This window comes from Neofelis nebulosa, chromosome 9 (genome assembly GCF_028018385.1).
Source record: "Neofelis nebulosa isolate mNeoNeb1 chromosome 9, mNeoNeb1.pri, whole genome shotgun sequence".
Lineage (NCBI taxonomy): Eukaryota > Metazoa > Chordata > Mammalia > Carnivora > Felidae > Neofelis > Neofelis nebulosa.
This window is the reverse complement of record NC_080790.1, coordinates 128,872,813-128,889,500: the sequence shown is the minus strand read 5'-3', so window position 1 is coordinate 128,889,500 and position 16,688 is coordinate 128,872,813. Positions and strand designations below refer to the sequence as shown.

The window sequence follows — 16,688 nt, the reverse complement described above, 5'->3', positions numbered from 1 at the left end:
GCTTTGGGGCTAGTGTCGAAGATCCCGGCTACAGAGGCTGATACAAACTTGCAGTTTATTTTCCTTTGCTGTGAGAGGAGCCCAGAGCTGGGTGGTCTGGAGCTGCCAGGGTGGCCTCACGAGACCTTTGGGGACCACACTCTGTGTTTCTTCCTGCCCTGCCATGCTTGGCATGTTTTGGTCCTCCGAGTCCTATTGTGGCCTAGGAGGACTGCAGGAGCTCCAGCCGTCCCCTCTTTGTTCCAAGCAGGAAGAAGAAAATGGAAGGCCAGGGACCGAGGGTTTTTGCCAGAGCTTTCTACCAACAGCCTCTGCTTCTGTCTCACTGGCCACGTCTAGCTGCAGGGGAGCAAGGGTGTTCACGGCCGCGTGGCCGGCTTCGGTCGTGAGGGTTTCGGTACTAGTGTGAGGTTGGGGAGAGGGTTGCTGCTAGGCAACCGACAGGGTCTGCCACACGCGAGATCTCCGTCTCTCCCTTGTGGTGTTTGTGGCACAAGACACAATGTATTTATCCCAGCTACTCTGAATTTTCTTGTTTCACTATTAACAGTAGCCACGAACTTGTTTGGGTGATGCTCCCTTACAGAAAACAGACACGAGTCCCTGCCCTTGTACAGCCTGCGTTCTGAGGGTGGTGTTGGGCTTCTCAGCAGCCTCACTCAGCCCCTCAAGTGAAGGTTCACCTAACGCCCTCCCTTCTCGTTCCGCTCCAGGGTGATTGCCAGACGCGCGAGGAGGCCGTGACGCTCGGTGTGGGCCTGTGTAACAACGGCTTCATGCACCACGGTAATCTGTCCCTTCTCTTCAGCCCGGCCTCCTGGGAGCGGGGGTCTGCCCTGCTAAATGATTTTTTTTTTTCTTTTTAACTTCAGAGGGAGAGAGAGGGTGGGGGGAAAGGGGCAGAGGGGGAGAGAGAGAGAGAGAGAGAGAGAGAGAATCTCAAGCAGGCTGTATGCTGTCGGTGCAGAGCCTGATGTGGGGCTGGATCCCACGACCCTGAGATCGTGACCTGAGCTGAAACCAAGAGTTGGATGCTCAGCCGACTGAGCCACCTGGGTGTCCCCTGGGGTGTGTGTCCTGGGATAGAAAACCTAGTAGGGACTCTGGTCCCTGGTGTGTTTTATGGAAGGGTGGGGAGCTGAGGTCCAGAGAGAGCACATGGTGGGCTGGAGACTGTCCAGCCTGCCCACGGTGAGCCCAGGCTGGATGCTGGGTGTGGGCCTGGAGGCTGCCGGGGGTTTGGGGTGTCTCAGGAAGCCCCCTCCTTCCCCCTCTCACTTCTGCCCTGATTGAGAGATCACCTCAGGGCTTCAGTAGGGACCAGGGTGGTTGGCTGGTAATGCTTGACTGGAAAATGGATTGGATCTGAGGTCAAAACTGTGGGCTTCCTATGCTCTCCTAGAAGGGATGCGGCCTCCGGGTGGGCAGTGAGGCCGGATCGTTGAGGCCTGGCCCACGGGTTTCCACGGGGAGGAGAGGACCGGGGTCTGTGGGGACAGAGGACAGGCAGGTTGTAAGTGTGAGGGGAAGGGAGCTGAGCCGGGACATTTGCACCCCTCTCCCTGGCCTGACCCCTTAGGTAAGTCACTGTTCTTTCCACAGGAGAAGCACGTGAAGCGGGGAGAGGGGTGGGCAGTCCTGAGATGATCCTGAGGTGGGAAGGTGGGGAGAAGGAGGGAGGGATTGGTCCTGTTGACTCCATTTCAAATTTAAACAGAAGTTAATTCTTCGTGTGCCTGGCCTTAATTAGTTGTTGGTATTAGTATCATCCCTATTTATAAGTGAGGAAATGGAAGCCCAGATTGTTAAGAAACTTGCTCAAGGTCACATAGCAAGTCGGAGCTGGGATTGGAACCGAGGCGGACGGGGTTTACAGGCCACACGCTCAGCCACTGGGGTCTGTGACCTTCCCTCCTGCTGGCCCCGGGGGAGCCCTGAGGCTCCTACGCTCTCAGGAGGACAGGTAGACTTTTAACTCCCACCAAAGAACCCCCACTTCTAGAACTCTCCCTGTGGCTTTGGCTCTCACAGTTTCCCTTGCCTGGGGTGCCCGACCTGCCTCACCCCCCCCAGCCCCCAACTCACTCAGTGTTTCTGCTGGGTTCACACCTCCCCAGGCTTCCCCAGACATCCCGCCTGGATGGCTGCTCTCCTTCCTCACTGGGTGCTTAGCTCATTCACTCTTCTTCATGGGGCTGTTCTCTCCCTGTTAGACTAATATTCCCCTCTTCCCTGGGTTTTGTTCATGCTGCTGTTTTCCAGCTGGTGCAGGCACCTTGCTAGGATCACAGCCTAGTGTGCATGAGCGGGTGCAGGTGCGTGAATCAAACAATGACAGGAGTCTGTGTTCTGGAACAGCACGGGCATGTGAGGAGGACTTTGACTCTGACTCCAGTGCAGTGGCAGTCCTGGCAGGGTTCTGAGCAGGGGAGGCACGTGCTTGATCCCTCTGCAGGGCGGTGGAGAGCGCCCGCGGGGTTGAGGGCGGAAGGAGAGAGGCCAGTGCCCAAGCGACTCTGATACTCCAGGGGAGGGATGATGTGGCTTGCGGCCCGCTGCAGTTGGAGGGGTGAGCCTCGGGTGGGTCTTCTGTCCATTCCTCCTGCCAGCTTCTGCTTTATGCTCTAACTCAGAGGTCAGAGAACTCTCTGTGCAAAGGACCAGACAGTAAATATTTCAGGCTTTGCAGGCCGTGGAGCCTCTGTTAACAGCTAGTGTAGCATTAAAGCAGCTACAGGTAATACTTAACTAAGTGGGCGTGGCTGTGTGCCAGTAAACCTTATTTAGAAAAACAGGCAGTGGGCCACAGTTTTCCACTCCTGGTCTAGCTGCTGGATTTGCTGTCCCTTCGGCAGGATGAGAAATGTGCCGGTGGGACGGCAGGTCGTCAGGTGCCTCCCCTGTCTTGTAGCCAGCAGGCCTGGTTCCAGCCCTGACTCAGCTGACTCCCAATAAACCTCTGGCCTTCTCTGTGCCTCAGTTTCCCCAGCTTTCCCCTGGAGGCCTTGTCGTCCCCTCTTCCTCTGAGCTCAACATGCCCATGGCTCTGTGCAGTTAGGGGTTAGGACACACTCCCAGCTGCCTGTTTCCCCGGCTGAGCTGGGCAGGTCGGGCCCAGCCAGGGTCATTCCCGTCCATCGGCTCCTCTCACCAAAGTCCCTCATTCCCAGAAGCTGCTCTGTTCCCCGCGGCGCCCTCTGACAGCTCTGTCCTTCCCACCAATCAGCTGGGCAGAACCTCTCATTTGTGGGTGAGAGTAATTAGGGGTCCACCCCAGCTGCTATTCTGGGAAGGCCGCTGGCCGAGGACATTCTGCGGGGGGTGACTCCCAGGCAATGCCAACACCCTCAGGGAGAGAAATTGCAGGGCGTGGCCCCTGCTCCCCTGTTCCCTGCCACGAACTCAGAAATGAGCTAAAATAGAAAGGGGCCAGATCCTAGGGCTGTGGCTGCTGCAAAATGCAGGTTAGGGTGCAGAGCGGAGGGTGTAGGTACGGCCCATGTGGCGCCTCCCGAGGCGTCTGCCCTGAGCTCCCGGGCCCTGAGGTGTCCTCAGGGAGGGCCCTGAGAGGCTGATGGTCCAGCCTTTCACTTAGGCACATACAGGGAAACTGAGGCTCACCACCTAATTCCCCACTCCCTGGAAGCTGGTGGTGTTATGATGCCCATAGATGAGGAAGCAGAGGTTCACAGAGGCTAAGGGGACATGAAGTTGGGCAGGGTCCGAGCAGGGGTTCGAACCCGGCCAGAGGCCTTGACCGAAACCTGGATCTGCGAGTGGGGGACCTCACCTGGCTGAGCTCCTGGACTCTGAGATTCCAGCTGTTTCCCCAAACATTTCTCCCAAGACACAACACGCTTCTTCCTCCTACCTCCCAGAGTCTTTCCGCTTCGTGTTTACAGTGGAGGTGAAGCCAGCCGGCCCCCCGGGGCCTGGCTACCCCCCGGCTCTGGGCAAAGCAGCAATTTGTGTGTCTGCTTTCTCCAAAGAGGTAATAGGGGTGGCCGGAGAAAGACACAAACAGCTAGATGTCCTGGGAAAGAGGGAGAAGGAAAGGATTGCCTTCTGCTGCTTTTCACGTAGCCACCAAATCGGGACACAGCCTCTGCCTTCAGGGATGGCGGGGACATCGCGAAGCTCAGGCAGCTGGTTTTCCTTCTTTCGGGGGCCTGCTGACTTCGGACAATTGCTTTCACCAGACCGAGCCTGGATCTCCCCCTTTCTGAAAGGGCAGGCTGGGCAGTGTGGTGAAAAGGGGGAGCCTACCTGCTGTGTGACCTTGGGCAGTTTAGTTACCTTCTCTGGGCCTTAGTTCCCCCACCTGTAAGAGGAGTGCAGCAGATCCTTCCTTGTCCCGGGAGTAAATGAATCCAAGTGTGCCTGGCCCTGGTAACTTAGTTCAACTGTAACTCACAGGGATCATATCCCATGCTGGTTGTTACCAGTTGTTTTTATTCATTTTCTGTCTTTTAGAGCAGAGATCGGGAAACTTCTTCTGCATAGGCCGGATAGTATAAATTTTAGGCTTTGTAGGCCATACAGCCTTTTGCAGTTATTCAGCTCTGTCACTGTGACATAAAAGCAGCCCTATAACATACGTAAATGAATGGATGTGGTTGTGTCCCAATAAAACTTTATTTATAAAAAGAGATAGCGGGCCACATTTGGCCTTTAGGGTTTGCTAATCTGCAGTCTAAAATGTCTCATCATGGTCTGTTTCTGATTGTTAGTGAGGCTGGACTCCTTTTCATCTACTTGCTGCCCGCTTGGGTTTCCCCATCTGGTAGTTGCCTGTTCATATTCTTTTCCCGTTTTTATCTGTGTTTTACAGCTTTCTCTGGTTGATTTGGTGGTTTCTTTTATATTGTAGATATTTATTCCTTTTTGGTTTTAGACATTATGTTACTTTTGAATCTGCCATTTGCCTATGGTCTTGTTATTGAACCGAAGTTCTTAATTTTATTATATTGCTTTTTTGGGAGGTCTTGTGTGTGAACTCTTTCTACCCTAGGACAAAGATATTTTACATTTTGTTTGGTGAGCTTTAGTTTTCCTGTTCTTATTTTTAGGTCTTTAATCCATCAGGAGTTTTTTGTTGTATATGGTGTGAGGTAGGGATCTGCTTTTATTTTTCCCTGTGAGTCAGTTTTTCCCCTATATCATCTGTGGAATACTCCACGTGATCATCATTATCATATACTAAGTTTCCATGAACACATGATCCTATTATGTGATTTCTGTTTTCTTCCGCTGGTTCTTTATCTGTTTCAGCTATAATTCCACGCTATTTTTGTTACTACGGCTTTGTAATATTGTCTTCACAGCAGATGGGACAAGTTCAGATTTTTCAAGAGAAGTCAGAAAGCGAGACTATTATGTGAAATATCCTAATACGTTAGTGTTGGCACATGCTTCTATTGAATGAAACACTGTGCTAGCCAAAGAAAACTTGCCCAAGGGTTGGTTCCAGCCCACAGTGGCCAGTTGGCAAGTGTTGCTGAAACCTTCCCTTGTGAGCCTGACCATGTGCTGTGTGTCTGTGGGTTTGCAGTGCTGGAGAAGAGTGAGTTCAAGGACGAGTCCCAGTATTTCCGCTTCCACGCAGACGAGGAGATGGAGGGAACCAGCAGCAAGAACAAACAGCTGCGCAATGACTTCAAGCTGGTGGAGAACATTCTGGCCAAGCGCCTGCTGGTAGGAGCAGAGCCCAAGTGTGCATCAGCCTTCCCAGACCCGGCTGCAGACTGGGAGCCGGGTGACCTTCCGATTATGGCTAGAGAAGTTGGGCTCAACTCTGAGCACCCGATGTGGGGATTCTTGGTGGTGGCTGGTGACACTTCTCTGGCCAAGACGACCTTCTTTAGAAAGAGTTTGGGCTTGCTGGCTCCCTTTCTTTTCCTTTCCTTCTTCCCTTGCCCACCCCACGTCCCAGCTTAGCATTGTGCAGAGAGGTTGGCCTCCTGAAATGGCTCATCCGAGGCCTTAGGTCTTCTGGGCTGGTGCCCTGTCCATGTGCATTTGCTGTAAATATCCTGGTAGTTGAGGGAGGACGTTTATCAGCCTATTCAGATCTTTCACTCAGCCTCGCCCACCAAATCCTGCTTTTTTGCCTGTTGATAACTAGCGGCCTCTGTCTTCTTGCTTGGTCCACAGGAGGCCATCAAGAGAGGTGCTCAGCAGATTAGGTCTCCTGCCACAGCCAGAGATGGGGCTGAAGTCTGCCTAATACAAGAGAGAAGTCTTAACTTCTCTCCTTTCGTACTTACAGGGGCCCCATAAATATGGGAATTCCCGTTTCTCCCACCATAAAGCCTGCCAGTGCTCCCCATCACACTTGGGGTAAAATCCAGTCTCTCATCACAGTTCATAAGACTCTCTCTGCCTTTCCAGCTTCATCTCCTGTGTTCTCCCCTCCCTCTGATCTCCTTTCTTATGCTCTAGTCCTGTGGGCCTGATTCAGGGCCTTTGCACATGCTGTGCCCTCTGCCTGGAACACTTTTTCCACTCTTCATAAAGTTCTGTCCCTCATTTCATCCAGGTCTCAGCTCAGATAGCCTCTCCTCCGCCCCCCCCCCTTCCACGTTTATCACTTTAAGTGCTTTATTTTCATTCAGACTGCACACACCGTCTGCATCGCATTCTGTATTTCTTTACTTATTTGTTTGTAGTCTTTCTTCCCCACTAGACAGTTGGCTGCAGCAGGGCAGGAACTGTCTTGTTCAACACTGTTTCTAGTGCCCAGTAACGTACCTTGGTCATGTCATAGGCAGCAGCTCAGCAAGTATTTGTTGAACACACAAATGCATTTCTCTGCATCCGCACCACCACCGAATCCTCGAACCTCCCGAACCTCCTGCCGTCCTGCAATGGGACTGCTCCTCCCTAAACTCCTGGCCTGTCCCCAGGTCCTCAGTGGCTGGACACCTTTGGATCTGTTTTATTCGTTAAGCCAGCAGATTTTTACCGAGCACGTCAGTCTGCCGGCAAATGGGGAGACGGTGGTGTATAACCTAGGGGACTCGGTCTGCAGGTTGGGAGGAGACAGGGGCGCCGGGCAGTGAAAAGTAAAAAAAAATATGTGATCAGCAGCAGCCTGACGTGGGAGCCAGATGGTGTCTTCACTTGACAGATACATGTTGGGCACCTGCCGTGTACTGGGTGCTGTTCATAGCTTTATCCTGCCGTGCACCCCTACTCCGTGTAGATCTGGGGCACAAGGAGCCGGCAGGATCACGGTCCTGGGGCCTTGGTCTTGGGGCCACGGCAGGGCTGGCTGCAAGCCCCCTCCTCCCCCCACTGCCTCACTGGGTCTCTCCCGCCTTGGGCCCTCAGATCCTGCCCCAGGAGGAAGACTACGGCTTTGACATCGAGGAGAAGAACAAGGCCGTGGTGGTGAAGTCGGTCCAGAGGGGCTCGCTGGCTGAGGTGAGGCTTCTCAGAGGGGCCACCTGCCGTGTCGGTGCTTCCTCCTTGCTCATTGCCGTGTGGGGAAACTGAGTCCGGGGCGGGCTTACCTGCGGTCTCTGGGGGATCCGCGATAGAGCCCCCTGCTCCATCCATCCATCCACCTACCCATTCTCCCTCCCTCTTTCCCACCCATACATCTACCCATCTATCTTCCTTCCTCCCTCCCATCCATCCACCCACCCACCCACCCATTCTCCCTCCCTCCTTCCCATCCATCCATCCATCCATCCACCCACCCATTCTCCCTCTCTCCTTCCCATCCATCCATCCATCCATCCATCCATCCACCCACCCATTCTCCCTCCCTCGTTCCCATCCATCCATCCATCCATCCATCCATCCATCCACCCACCCATTCTCCCTCCCTCCTTCCCATCCATCCGTCCATCCATTCATCCATCCATCCATCTATCCATCCATCCACCCACCCATTCTCCCTCCCTTCTTCCCATCCATCCATCCATCCATCCATCCATCCATCCATCCATCCACCCACCCATTCTCCCTCCCTCCTTCCCATCCATCCATCCATCCATCCATCCATCCATCCATCCATCCACTCACCCACCTACCCATTCTCCCTCCCCCCTTCCCATCCATCCATCCATCCATCCATCCATCCATCCATCCATCCACCCATTCTCCCTCCCTCTTTCACATCCATCCATCCATCCATCCACTCACCCATCTACTCATTTTCCCTCCTTCCTTCCCATCTATCCATCCATCCATCCATCCGTCCATCCACCCACCTACCCATTCTCCCTCCCTCCTTCCCATCCCTAGTGTGCGTGCCCCCGGCTCCCATCATGGCCTTGTGCAGAGGTGCACGAGAAGAGCAGGTTTCTGAATCAGGTAGTTTTCCACGTCAGCTGTGATGATGGACAAACTAACGATCAGTGGCTTGCCCAGGGCACGTCGGTGGCTCTGCCATGTCCGCGACATGTAGAGGAGGGAGGGGAGAGAGTCTGGCAGGCCAGGGATTCGGCCCCCGTCCCCTGAGCCGTTCTGGGGCGTGTGGAGGTGGGTGGGGAGAGGCACCTGTCACCCAGGCGCTGCGCTTGTGTCCTTGAACCACTGGAGGCGCTTCTGGTTACAGGGAGCCGCGTGCTCGCCTCCCGGGAGCCCTGACGTAACGGTTAGAAGGAGGTGACTGGGGGTCTTGGTTCGGGGTCAGCACCTCTGAGTTTCCCGGCCGAGCCATCAAGGGCACAGGGTGGGTGGCTGCCCCAGTTCGATGCCCTGTGTCCCCACACGGCAGGTGGGAAGCAGGGGACCGGCCACCGCGGTTTCTCCTCAAGGAAAGATGTCTTTCCTGTGGTGCCTGCGGCAGCCTTCCCTTCAGAGCTCGTTGGCCGGGACCTCGTCTCACCAGCCGCCGACCTGCTTGCCACAGCGGGGAGCGGGGCTGCCCCGGTGGGCTCAGTCCGGGTCCCGCTGGGTCCCCGGGCCTGGCTCTGTGCTGCCCGCACGCAGTCGGGGTTCCTTGGCCGGGGAGGAGGCTGGTGACCTGGTGTGGGTGTCTCCCCCCGCCTAGATGGCCGGCCTGCAGGTGGGGCGGAAGATCTACTCCATCAACGAGGACCTGGTGTTCCTGAGGCCCTTTGCCGAGGTGGAGTCCATCCTCAACCAGTCTTTCTGCTCCCGCCGCCCGCTGCGCCTCCTGGTGGCCACCAAGGCCAAAGAGTGAGTGTCCTCGCGGTGGGGTGTGCGGGGCCAGTCTCCCTCTGAGGTTGGGGCACTGACTGCCTGCCAGGGGTGGCGGTGGAGGGGGGTGAGCCGTCCTGGTTCCCCGAGGATGGGGCTCATTCCACAGGCGTGTCTCCGATGTTGCTGCTTTAATCCGTCCAACAGATGTTCTCGAGCGCCCACTGTGTACCGAGTGGCGTTTCAGGCTCTGGGGCTCCAGCCATGTCTAGATGGACACGTTAATACCCTTCGTAGGTCTCAGTCTAGTTGGAGGGTGGAGCAGGAGACAGACGACCAAACAAAAGAAAAGCGAGAGACCTCCTGAACCAGGTGGTAGTAAGTTTGGGCTAGTCTATACAGCTGGGAAAGGCGATGGCTGTGTGGAGGGTGGTGGTCAGAGAGATGCCACCGTGAGCTGAGGGCAGACCCGAGGAGGTAAGGGAGGGAGTCAAGAGAACTTCTGGAGGAGGAGGGTTCTGGGCAGAGGAGATAGCCAGTGCCAAGGTCCTGGGGTGGAACCGTGGCTTGTGTCTTTGAGGAGCAGCGAAGAAGCTGATGGGGTGGAGCAGAGTGAGTGAGAGGGAGGGAGGGGTGGGTGATGAGGTCCGCCAGACCGTGGAAGCCAGGCCTTGTAGGACGTTGTGCCCATGGTAAGGACCAAGGAGCCACTGGAAGGTTCTGAGCAGAGGCAAGGCATGACGGGACATAGGTTCTGGAGGTGGAGACTAGATGGTCAGCGGTAAAGGCGGAAGCAGGGCAGAGGCAAGGAGGCTGATGGCCCAGCCCGGCCCAACGTGGCAGTGGTTGGATGCCAGATATAGGTGTAGGGAGAAGCATTTTCTATTTTAAAAATTGTGCTCTTGGTTTTCATTTCTCTCTTCTATTTAAGGCAAATGCTCCCAGTTTCCTATTGACGGGAGTGATGGAAAGTTTTAAATAAGATTATTTCAGTGAGAAGGCAAGCCAATTTAGGGAAAATGATTGATAGTTTGGTATGTGAAAGTGGCAGAAATCACCCAGGGGAACGTGCCTGCTTAAAGTTCTGGAAATGCCTAGATGGTTTTTTCTCCGGCAGGTGGTGTGGGGTGGGGGATGGGAGGAGGATCCTGAGGCCCATTGTTGGAGACATGCCCTTGACGGAGAAGCAGACAGCTGCCTCGAAGCCACTGGATTAATGTCATCCCTTGTGCAGCCCTGGGCAGGTGCCACTCGCTCTTCTCTGATGTTCCACCTGCGGAATGGCCAAGACCTGGCCTTTCAAACTGTTCCCTAGGGGACACGTGTGGGCATTTTTCTAGAGTCAGCACCAAGATCTTCTGGGTCCCTTCTCACCCTCCCATCTGCTGAACAAAATATTCGCTGCCTGTGGTGCTGGTCTGACCACCGAGAAGCCTCCTCTCACTGAGAGAGTGACAGAGAAGGTGTAGGAGGGCACTCTGGAATTTCTGTGCGTGGATTGAATCTCTAAGGGGGGGCCAGGTGGTTCTGAGGAACCGGAGACCCTGGAGACACGGGCTGTGGTTCAATGAGGTTTTTCTTTATCTTCGGTTGCTGACAGCCTGGCATTGCTACTACTTTGGGCTGGATTTCTCAAAAGTCTGGGAGGCAGAGGTCTCCCAGCGTGGTCCCCTGGGCTGTTGGGAGTAATACTGCTTTTCCTTATGGCTGCTGCTGCCTGGTGCAGGATCATCAAAGTTCCCGACCATCCAGAGGCTCTGTGCTTCCAGATCCGTGGAGCCGCCCCGCCGTATGTCTACGCCGTGGGCAGAGGTGAGCCTCACAGACAGAGAAGGGGGCTTTGGGGGCCTGGTCTGTGTGTGTGGCAGGAGTTGAGGCCTCCAAACCATTACCACGAGGCCTGTGCCTCACCAGCACTTACGGCATGGGGTTCAGGGGGGCACAGGTGGATAACTAACTGAGAGGAAGGCATAGGCAATGGGGGTGGGGGTGGGGGACTGTGGCAAGGTGAAGACAGAAATGCTCACTATATTTATTTTTGAGACAGAGGCAGAGCATGAGCGGAGGAGGGTCAGGGAGAGAGGGGGACACAGAATCCGAAACAGGGTCCTGAGCTGTCAGCACAGAGCCCGACGCGGGGCTCAAACTCACGAGCTGTGAGATCATGACCTGAGCCGAAGTCGGACGCTTAACCGACTGAGCCACCCAGGTGCCCCGAGACATGCTCACTTTAAAAGGGGGCAGTTTTTCCTCAGCTCAGGCTCATTATTGCCATGGAGGAATGTGGGGCCATTCTTGCCAGACTTGAGTTTTTAAGGGAAGCCAGAAATGTGAAGTTTGGCCACACTTCTGTGGCCAGATCCAGCCCGTGGGCCAACAGTTAGAGACCCCTGTGGCCAAATCTAGCCCAATTAGAGACACCTGTAGCCAGACCCAGCCCAGTTAGAGACCCCTGTGACCAGATCCAGCCCGTGGGCTGACAGAGACCCCTGCTTCACGTTGCCTTCTCCTTACATGCGGTTTAAGGGGTTGCTCTCTCTTGGAGATGAAACCAGATAGGTCTGAGGTTCTGGACTCGTAACCCTTTTTGCACCTGAGGACTCCACTTTTTTTTTTTTTTTTTTAACATTTTTATTTTACTTTTTGAGAGACAGAGAGAGACAGAGCATGAGTAGGGAAGGAGCAGCAAGGGAGACACAGAATCCAAAGCAGACTCCAGGCTCTGAGCTCTCAGCACAGAACCTGATGCAGGGCTCGAACCCACAAACTGAGATCATGACCTGAGCCGAAGTCGGATGCTCAACCAGCTGAGCCACCCGGGCGCAAGACTCTTCTTATTAACCACACAAAACCCTGGGGGCCGAGAGCTGTAGTTTGGGAGTCATGGGTATAGCCGAGAAAACATGCCCTTGAAGTCTGGTAAACCTGGGTTCGAATCCTGGCTTCTCCTAGCCAAGGGACCTTGAGAAAGTGACTCTGCCTCTCTGAGCCTTTTGTTTCCTGTCTGCGCAATGGGGCTGATCCCGTCATAGTATCACAGGTCATAGAGGGATTCTGAAGGAGATGAAGCTCTGAGGGAAACGTACCTGGGTTCCAATCCAGCCTTCCTTGCCGTGTGAGCTTGGGCTAGCTGCTACTTCTCTGAGCCTCAGTTTCTTCTGCGAAACGGGAGTGCCGGTCCCTGTCCTGCCTCCTGGACTGGGTTGGAGAGTGGCTCTAGGGTGGAGGGATGGGGCTGGAATGTCTGGGGATGTGTTTGGGGGGTTGGGGTGGTGGGCGGGGTGGGGGACGGTGTTCCTCGGGTCACTTGCCCTTGCCTGCCGCCGCCCCGGGCTCTCTCTCCGCCTAGGGTGTGCCACAAACACTCCTGTCCCCTTAGGCTCCGAGGCTGCGGCCGCAGGGCTCTGTGCCGGCCAGTGCATCCTGAAGGTCAACGGCAACAACGTGCTGAACGACAGTGCGCTGGAGGTCCTGGAGCACTTCCAGGCATTCCGGAGCCGCGGGGAAGAGGCTCTGGTGAGGCATCCAGCAGCCAAGGGGATCAGGGAAGCCCTGCTCAGCGGGGTCGGGGGCTGAGGGCCTCCTGCCTTCTGTGGGGAGAGGCCTGAAGGCACCACAGCGTTTTGGGTGGGGGAGGGGGCTGCCTGCCTTGCAGGGCTGACCTGGGTGTGGGCCCTGTGCCCGCTCTGTCTCCCTGAACCCGGGGGGCTGGGCCCTGACAACTCAGGGTCTCGGTTGCCACCCATGGGTGTGATCAGACCCTCTCTTCTCACTGCATAGGCATGTTGGGCAAAGAGTTGATGGGAAAAGTTGATGCTATAGTTGGGTTGGGGGCCGGGGTCCCGGGGAGGGTGTTCATTCACTGGTTCATCCAGTAAGGGTGTACTGACCGCACGATGTGCCTGGCATGTTTGTAGGCCCTGGGGCTGCAGGAGAGACAAGGTTTCTGCTCCCATGGGTCTGACCTACATTTTCAAAGGCTCCCTCCTCCCCTGGCTTCTGTAGGGAGCACAGACTCTAGAGGGTGAGGGTCGAGCATGAGTGGAGCTCCCCTCAGGAAGGTTACAGAGCAAAGTCTTAGAGGACTTTCCACAGGTGACGTCACCGGCAGTCTAGAAGCCTGGGCTTTGGAGTCGGGGAATGGTTTGCCCTTCGCCCCGTCCCTTCCTCCTTGGGCTCCTGGTGTCGTGGCCCCCCTCTTACTCTGCTCTCCTGGCAGGGTCTGTACCAGTGGGTCTATCACACCCACGAGGATGCCCAGGAGGCCCGAGACAGCCAGGAGGCCCCCGGCGAGGACCCCCAGCCCGACTCAGGTAACGGGATGGGCGGGCAGTGTGGTAGAGACTCTGGAGGGGACCGACCGGTCCTCTTCTGGTGCCGTTGGCTCGTATCACATTCTGATTGCAGCTTTCACAAAGTACCACAAACCTGTGGCTTAGAACATGCGTTTGTCATTTCAGTTACTGGAGGCCAGAGGTCCAAAGTGAGTCTCGCCGGGCCATCTGTCAGGTGTCAGCAGAGCTGTGTTCCTTTCTGGGGCTCTGGGCGGGGGAACTCATTTACTCGCCTCTTTCAGTTTCTAGAAGCTGCCTGCAAGCCTTGGCACGTGGTCCTTTCCTCTATCTTCAGAGCCGGCGATGTTGGTCTGAGTCCCCCTCACTCTGCCCTCTCTGTAATTCTGACTTTTCTGCCTCCATATCCACTTAGGGACCTTGTGGTCACGGCGGGATCATCTGGATTTTGCCTTATGGTAAAGTCAGTTGTTTAGCAAACTTAATTCCATCTGCAGCCGTGGCCCCCCCCTTGCCATGTAACAACAGCATACCTCCAGGCTCCGGGGGTTAGGACACGGGCATCTTTCAGGGGCCAGTATTCTGTCTGCCCCAGGTTCCCATCTTTATCTCTGTAGCCCAGCCTCAGCCCTGGACTCCAGACCTGTCTTTCTGCCAGCTGTCCCTGGGATGCCTGCCTGCTTGCTCTTCTCCCTGTCCTCCCTTACTTCTCCTCCTGCGGGCTCTTCTCAAAAAACAGAACAGAACCTTCCAGTGGCTCCTCCCAGGCAGAGATCAAGTTCTTCCTCCAGCTCCAGCCTGGCCTTCCAGCTGGCCCTCTCGGCACTTTGCCTCTTGCCCTCTCTACTCCATTCATGCCAGCTTCTTGCTCTTAAATACCAAATGTACTCCTGCCCCAGGGCCTTTGCACTTGCGGTTCTCCCTGGCTATAGAATGCTCTCCTCCAGAGTACTTCTTACCTCATGCTCTTCACCTCTCTCAACTCGACTCACATGTCACCTCCTCAGGGGGTGTTTGGTGTTTTCGCTACTAGAGAGCAGAAGATCCGCGAGGGCAGGGGTTTTGTTTATTTTCTGCCTTGCCGTATCCTCCGAGCCTAGAACTGTGCCTGGCACATAGTAGGCACCCTACGAATATTTAGTTTGAATAATAACGCATTCTCTCCAGTTGCTTCTTTGGACTCTGCCCTGTACTTCTGCTGGGCTGGGGGCAGAGGCTGTGGGAAGAGTAGGGGGTTTGGGTGCCTCTGTGTCCGACGGCTGTGGGCTCCCTGCTGGTACGTTCAGGGACAGCAAAGAAGCAGGGTTTATGGGGTCGTTCGGGGAGCCATCCCCCTACTGCTGAAGCACACACAGCCTGGCGGAGGGATCCTAGAGGGGACAGGCTGACGGGGAGGGAGGAGAGGCCAGCTGGCAGCTCCCAGCCCGGTGTATGCCCTCTGAGAGGAAAGGGCTGTGGGCTTTCTTCCCCAGCGTGTGGGGGACCCCTGATAATGACGGCAAAGCGTGCCGAGGGGAGCTGACCATGTCTCCTCTTCTTTTCAACAAGCAGGAGCACCTGCTACATGCCATACCCGGTTCTGGGAGCTGGGGACACACGAGTGAGCAAGGTGGGCCGGGTTTCTGTCCTCGTGGTGCTGACACGAGGGGAAACAGACGGGGGACAGAAAAACTGACAGGCGGTGTCATAATACGAGTGTGAGGGGGTAAGACACATGTGTTGAGAGGTGCTCTTTGGAGCGGGTGGAAAGGAAAGCAGTCCTGTCCATTTGTGCCTGCTTCCTTGTCTAGATATGTCACTACCTAACTGTGTGGCCTCTGAAGAATCACTTAGACTCTCCGGGCCCACGTCCATCAGGACTGAAACTGGTCTACCCAAAAACATTGGCGCAGCAAACTGAGAAGGGAGTAGGGTCAAGGAAGCTTCAGGTCTGGCTCGATCCAGTTTTACGTACAGTCTCATGAAGAGTCTCTCTGTTTTCTGTGTTGGTTTCTCTTTTACATGCTGTTTTCTGCGTGCGATGGTTCTGGCAGCTTGGAATCCAGTTGAAAAGAGGATGTTCCCTTCTCTTTGTAGATCCGACCAAAGTCCCAGATTTGACTTTCATTGGCCTAGCTTGGGTCACATGCTCATTCCTGAACCAACCCTTACGAGTAGGGGACGTTGAATCGCTGATCGCCCAGGCCTGTGCGTGGGAGGAAGGGTGTGGTTAGGGCTTCCATCTCCTGAGCCACGTAGACTGGGAATGGGGCACAAAGGTGGGTTCCTAGGACAAGGGGTGAACGGTAGCAGGCTGGCGAGAGTGAGCAGAGCAGCAGCACGGGCTTCATCGTCCCCTGTGTCCGACGATGACAAACGTTTGTGGTGCGGGGTCGGGGGAGGGCTGGCTGGGGGGTGGTGGTTCCCCCTCCTCAGGGTTGCCGGTCCCTTTGGCTTCCAGCCTTCCCCCTGCTGTCCCTGGGTCCCCAGCTGAGCCTGCATGAGGACAGCCCTGCGGTCAGCCTGACGGTGGATAACGGACACCTGGAGCATGGCGTGGTATATGAGTACGTGAGCACTGCAGGCATCAAGTGCCACGTGCTGGAGAAGATCGTGGAGCCCCGTGGCTGCTTCGGGCTCACTGCCAAGGTCTCGCTGGGCGCTGCCCTGCCCCGGGGGGCGGGGCGGAGCGCCTGATTCCCCTTTCCTCCAAGTTCGCCTGGGGCCCCGCATCGTCGTCTCTGCTCCCCCGCCTGGTAGCTGTGGGACCTAGGAGAGTGGTTCTTCCCTCTGTAGTTAGCTTACTCATCTGCAAAGTGGGCGAGTAATAGACTCCGTCTCCCAGGGCTATGACAAGGCAACTGCTTAAGAGCCTCCGTGGTGCACGCTGAGTGCTCAGTGGTTCGTGTTTGTGCAGATCCTCAAGGCCTTTGCTGCAGATGACAGTGTCTTTGTGCAGAACTGTGGGCGGCTCATGGCCCTGAGCAACATTAAGACCATGTCCCACTACGAGTTCCGCAACATCTGTGACGCCAAGCTGGAGAGCATCGGCCAGAGGATCGCCTGCTACCAGGAGGTATCTGTGCCCCGCAGGCTCTCAGCCTGGGCCGTAACCCAGCTCAGACTAAGCGAACAGGAGCATCTATTGGTTTCCGTTACTCGCTGAAAAGTCCGGGGGTGAATTTCAGGCAAGGTTGTTTCCAGGAGCTCAGACAGATACCGCACCGTCACAAGAGTGTGGCCTCTCTCCTCGTGCCTTTGCTTTCCTGTGTTGGCTTCACCCTCGGGGCAGGCCCTTCTCGC

General features: G+C 55.7%; 1 protein-coding gene across 2 annotated transcripts in view; it reads left to right on the top strand.

The window, feature by feature from the left end:
• Nucleotides 1-16,688, top strand: part of PREX1 (phosphatidylinositol-3,4,5-trisphosphate dependent Rac exchange factor 1) — a 187,636-nt gene that overhangs the window by 145,173 nt on the left and 25,775 nt on the right. For both annotated transcript variants that reach the window (XM_058685886.1, XM_058685885.1), the window contains 9 exons: nt 714-786; nt 5,552-5,694; nt 7,333-7,425; nt 9,005-9,153; nt 10,841-10,926; nt 12,494-12,630; nt 13,334-13,427; nt 15,847-16,034; nt 16,303-16,461. In XM_058685886.1, the coding sequence (XP_058541869.1) occupies nt 714-786; nt 5,552-5,694; nt 7,333-7,425; nt 9,005-9,153; nt 10,841-10,926; nt 12,494-12,630; nt 13,334-13,427; nt 15,847-16,034; nt 16,303-16,461 (1,122 nt within the window). The remainder of the gene's footprint in view (nt 1-713; nt 787-5,551; nt 5,695-7,332; nt 7,426-9,004; nt 9,154-10,840; nt 10,927-12,493; nt 12,631-13,333; nt 13,428-15,846; nt 16,035-16,302; nt 16,462-16,688) is intronic.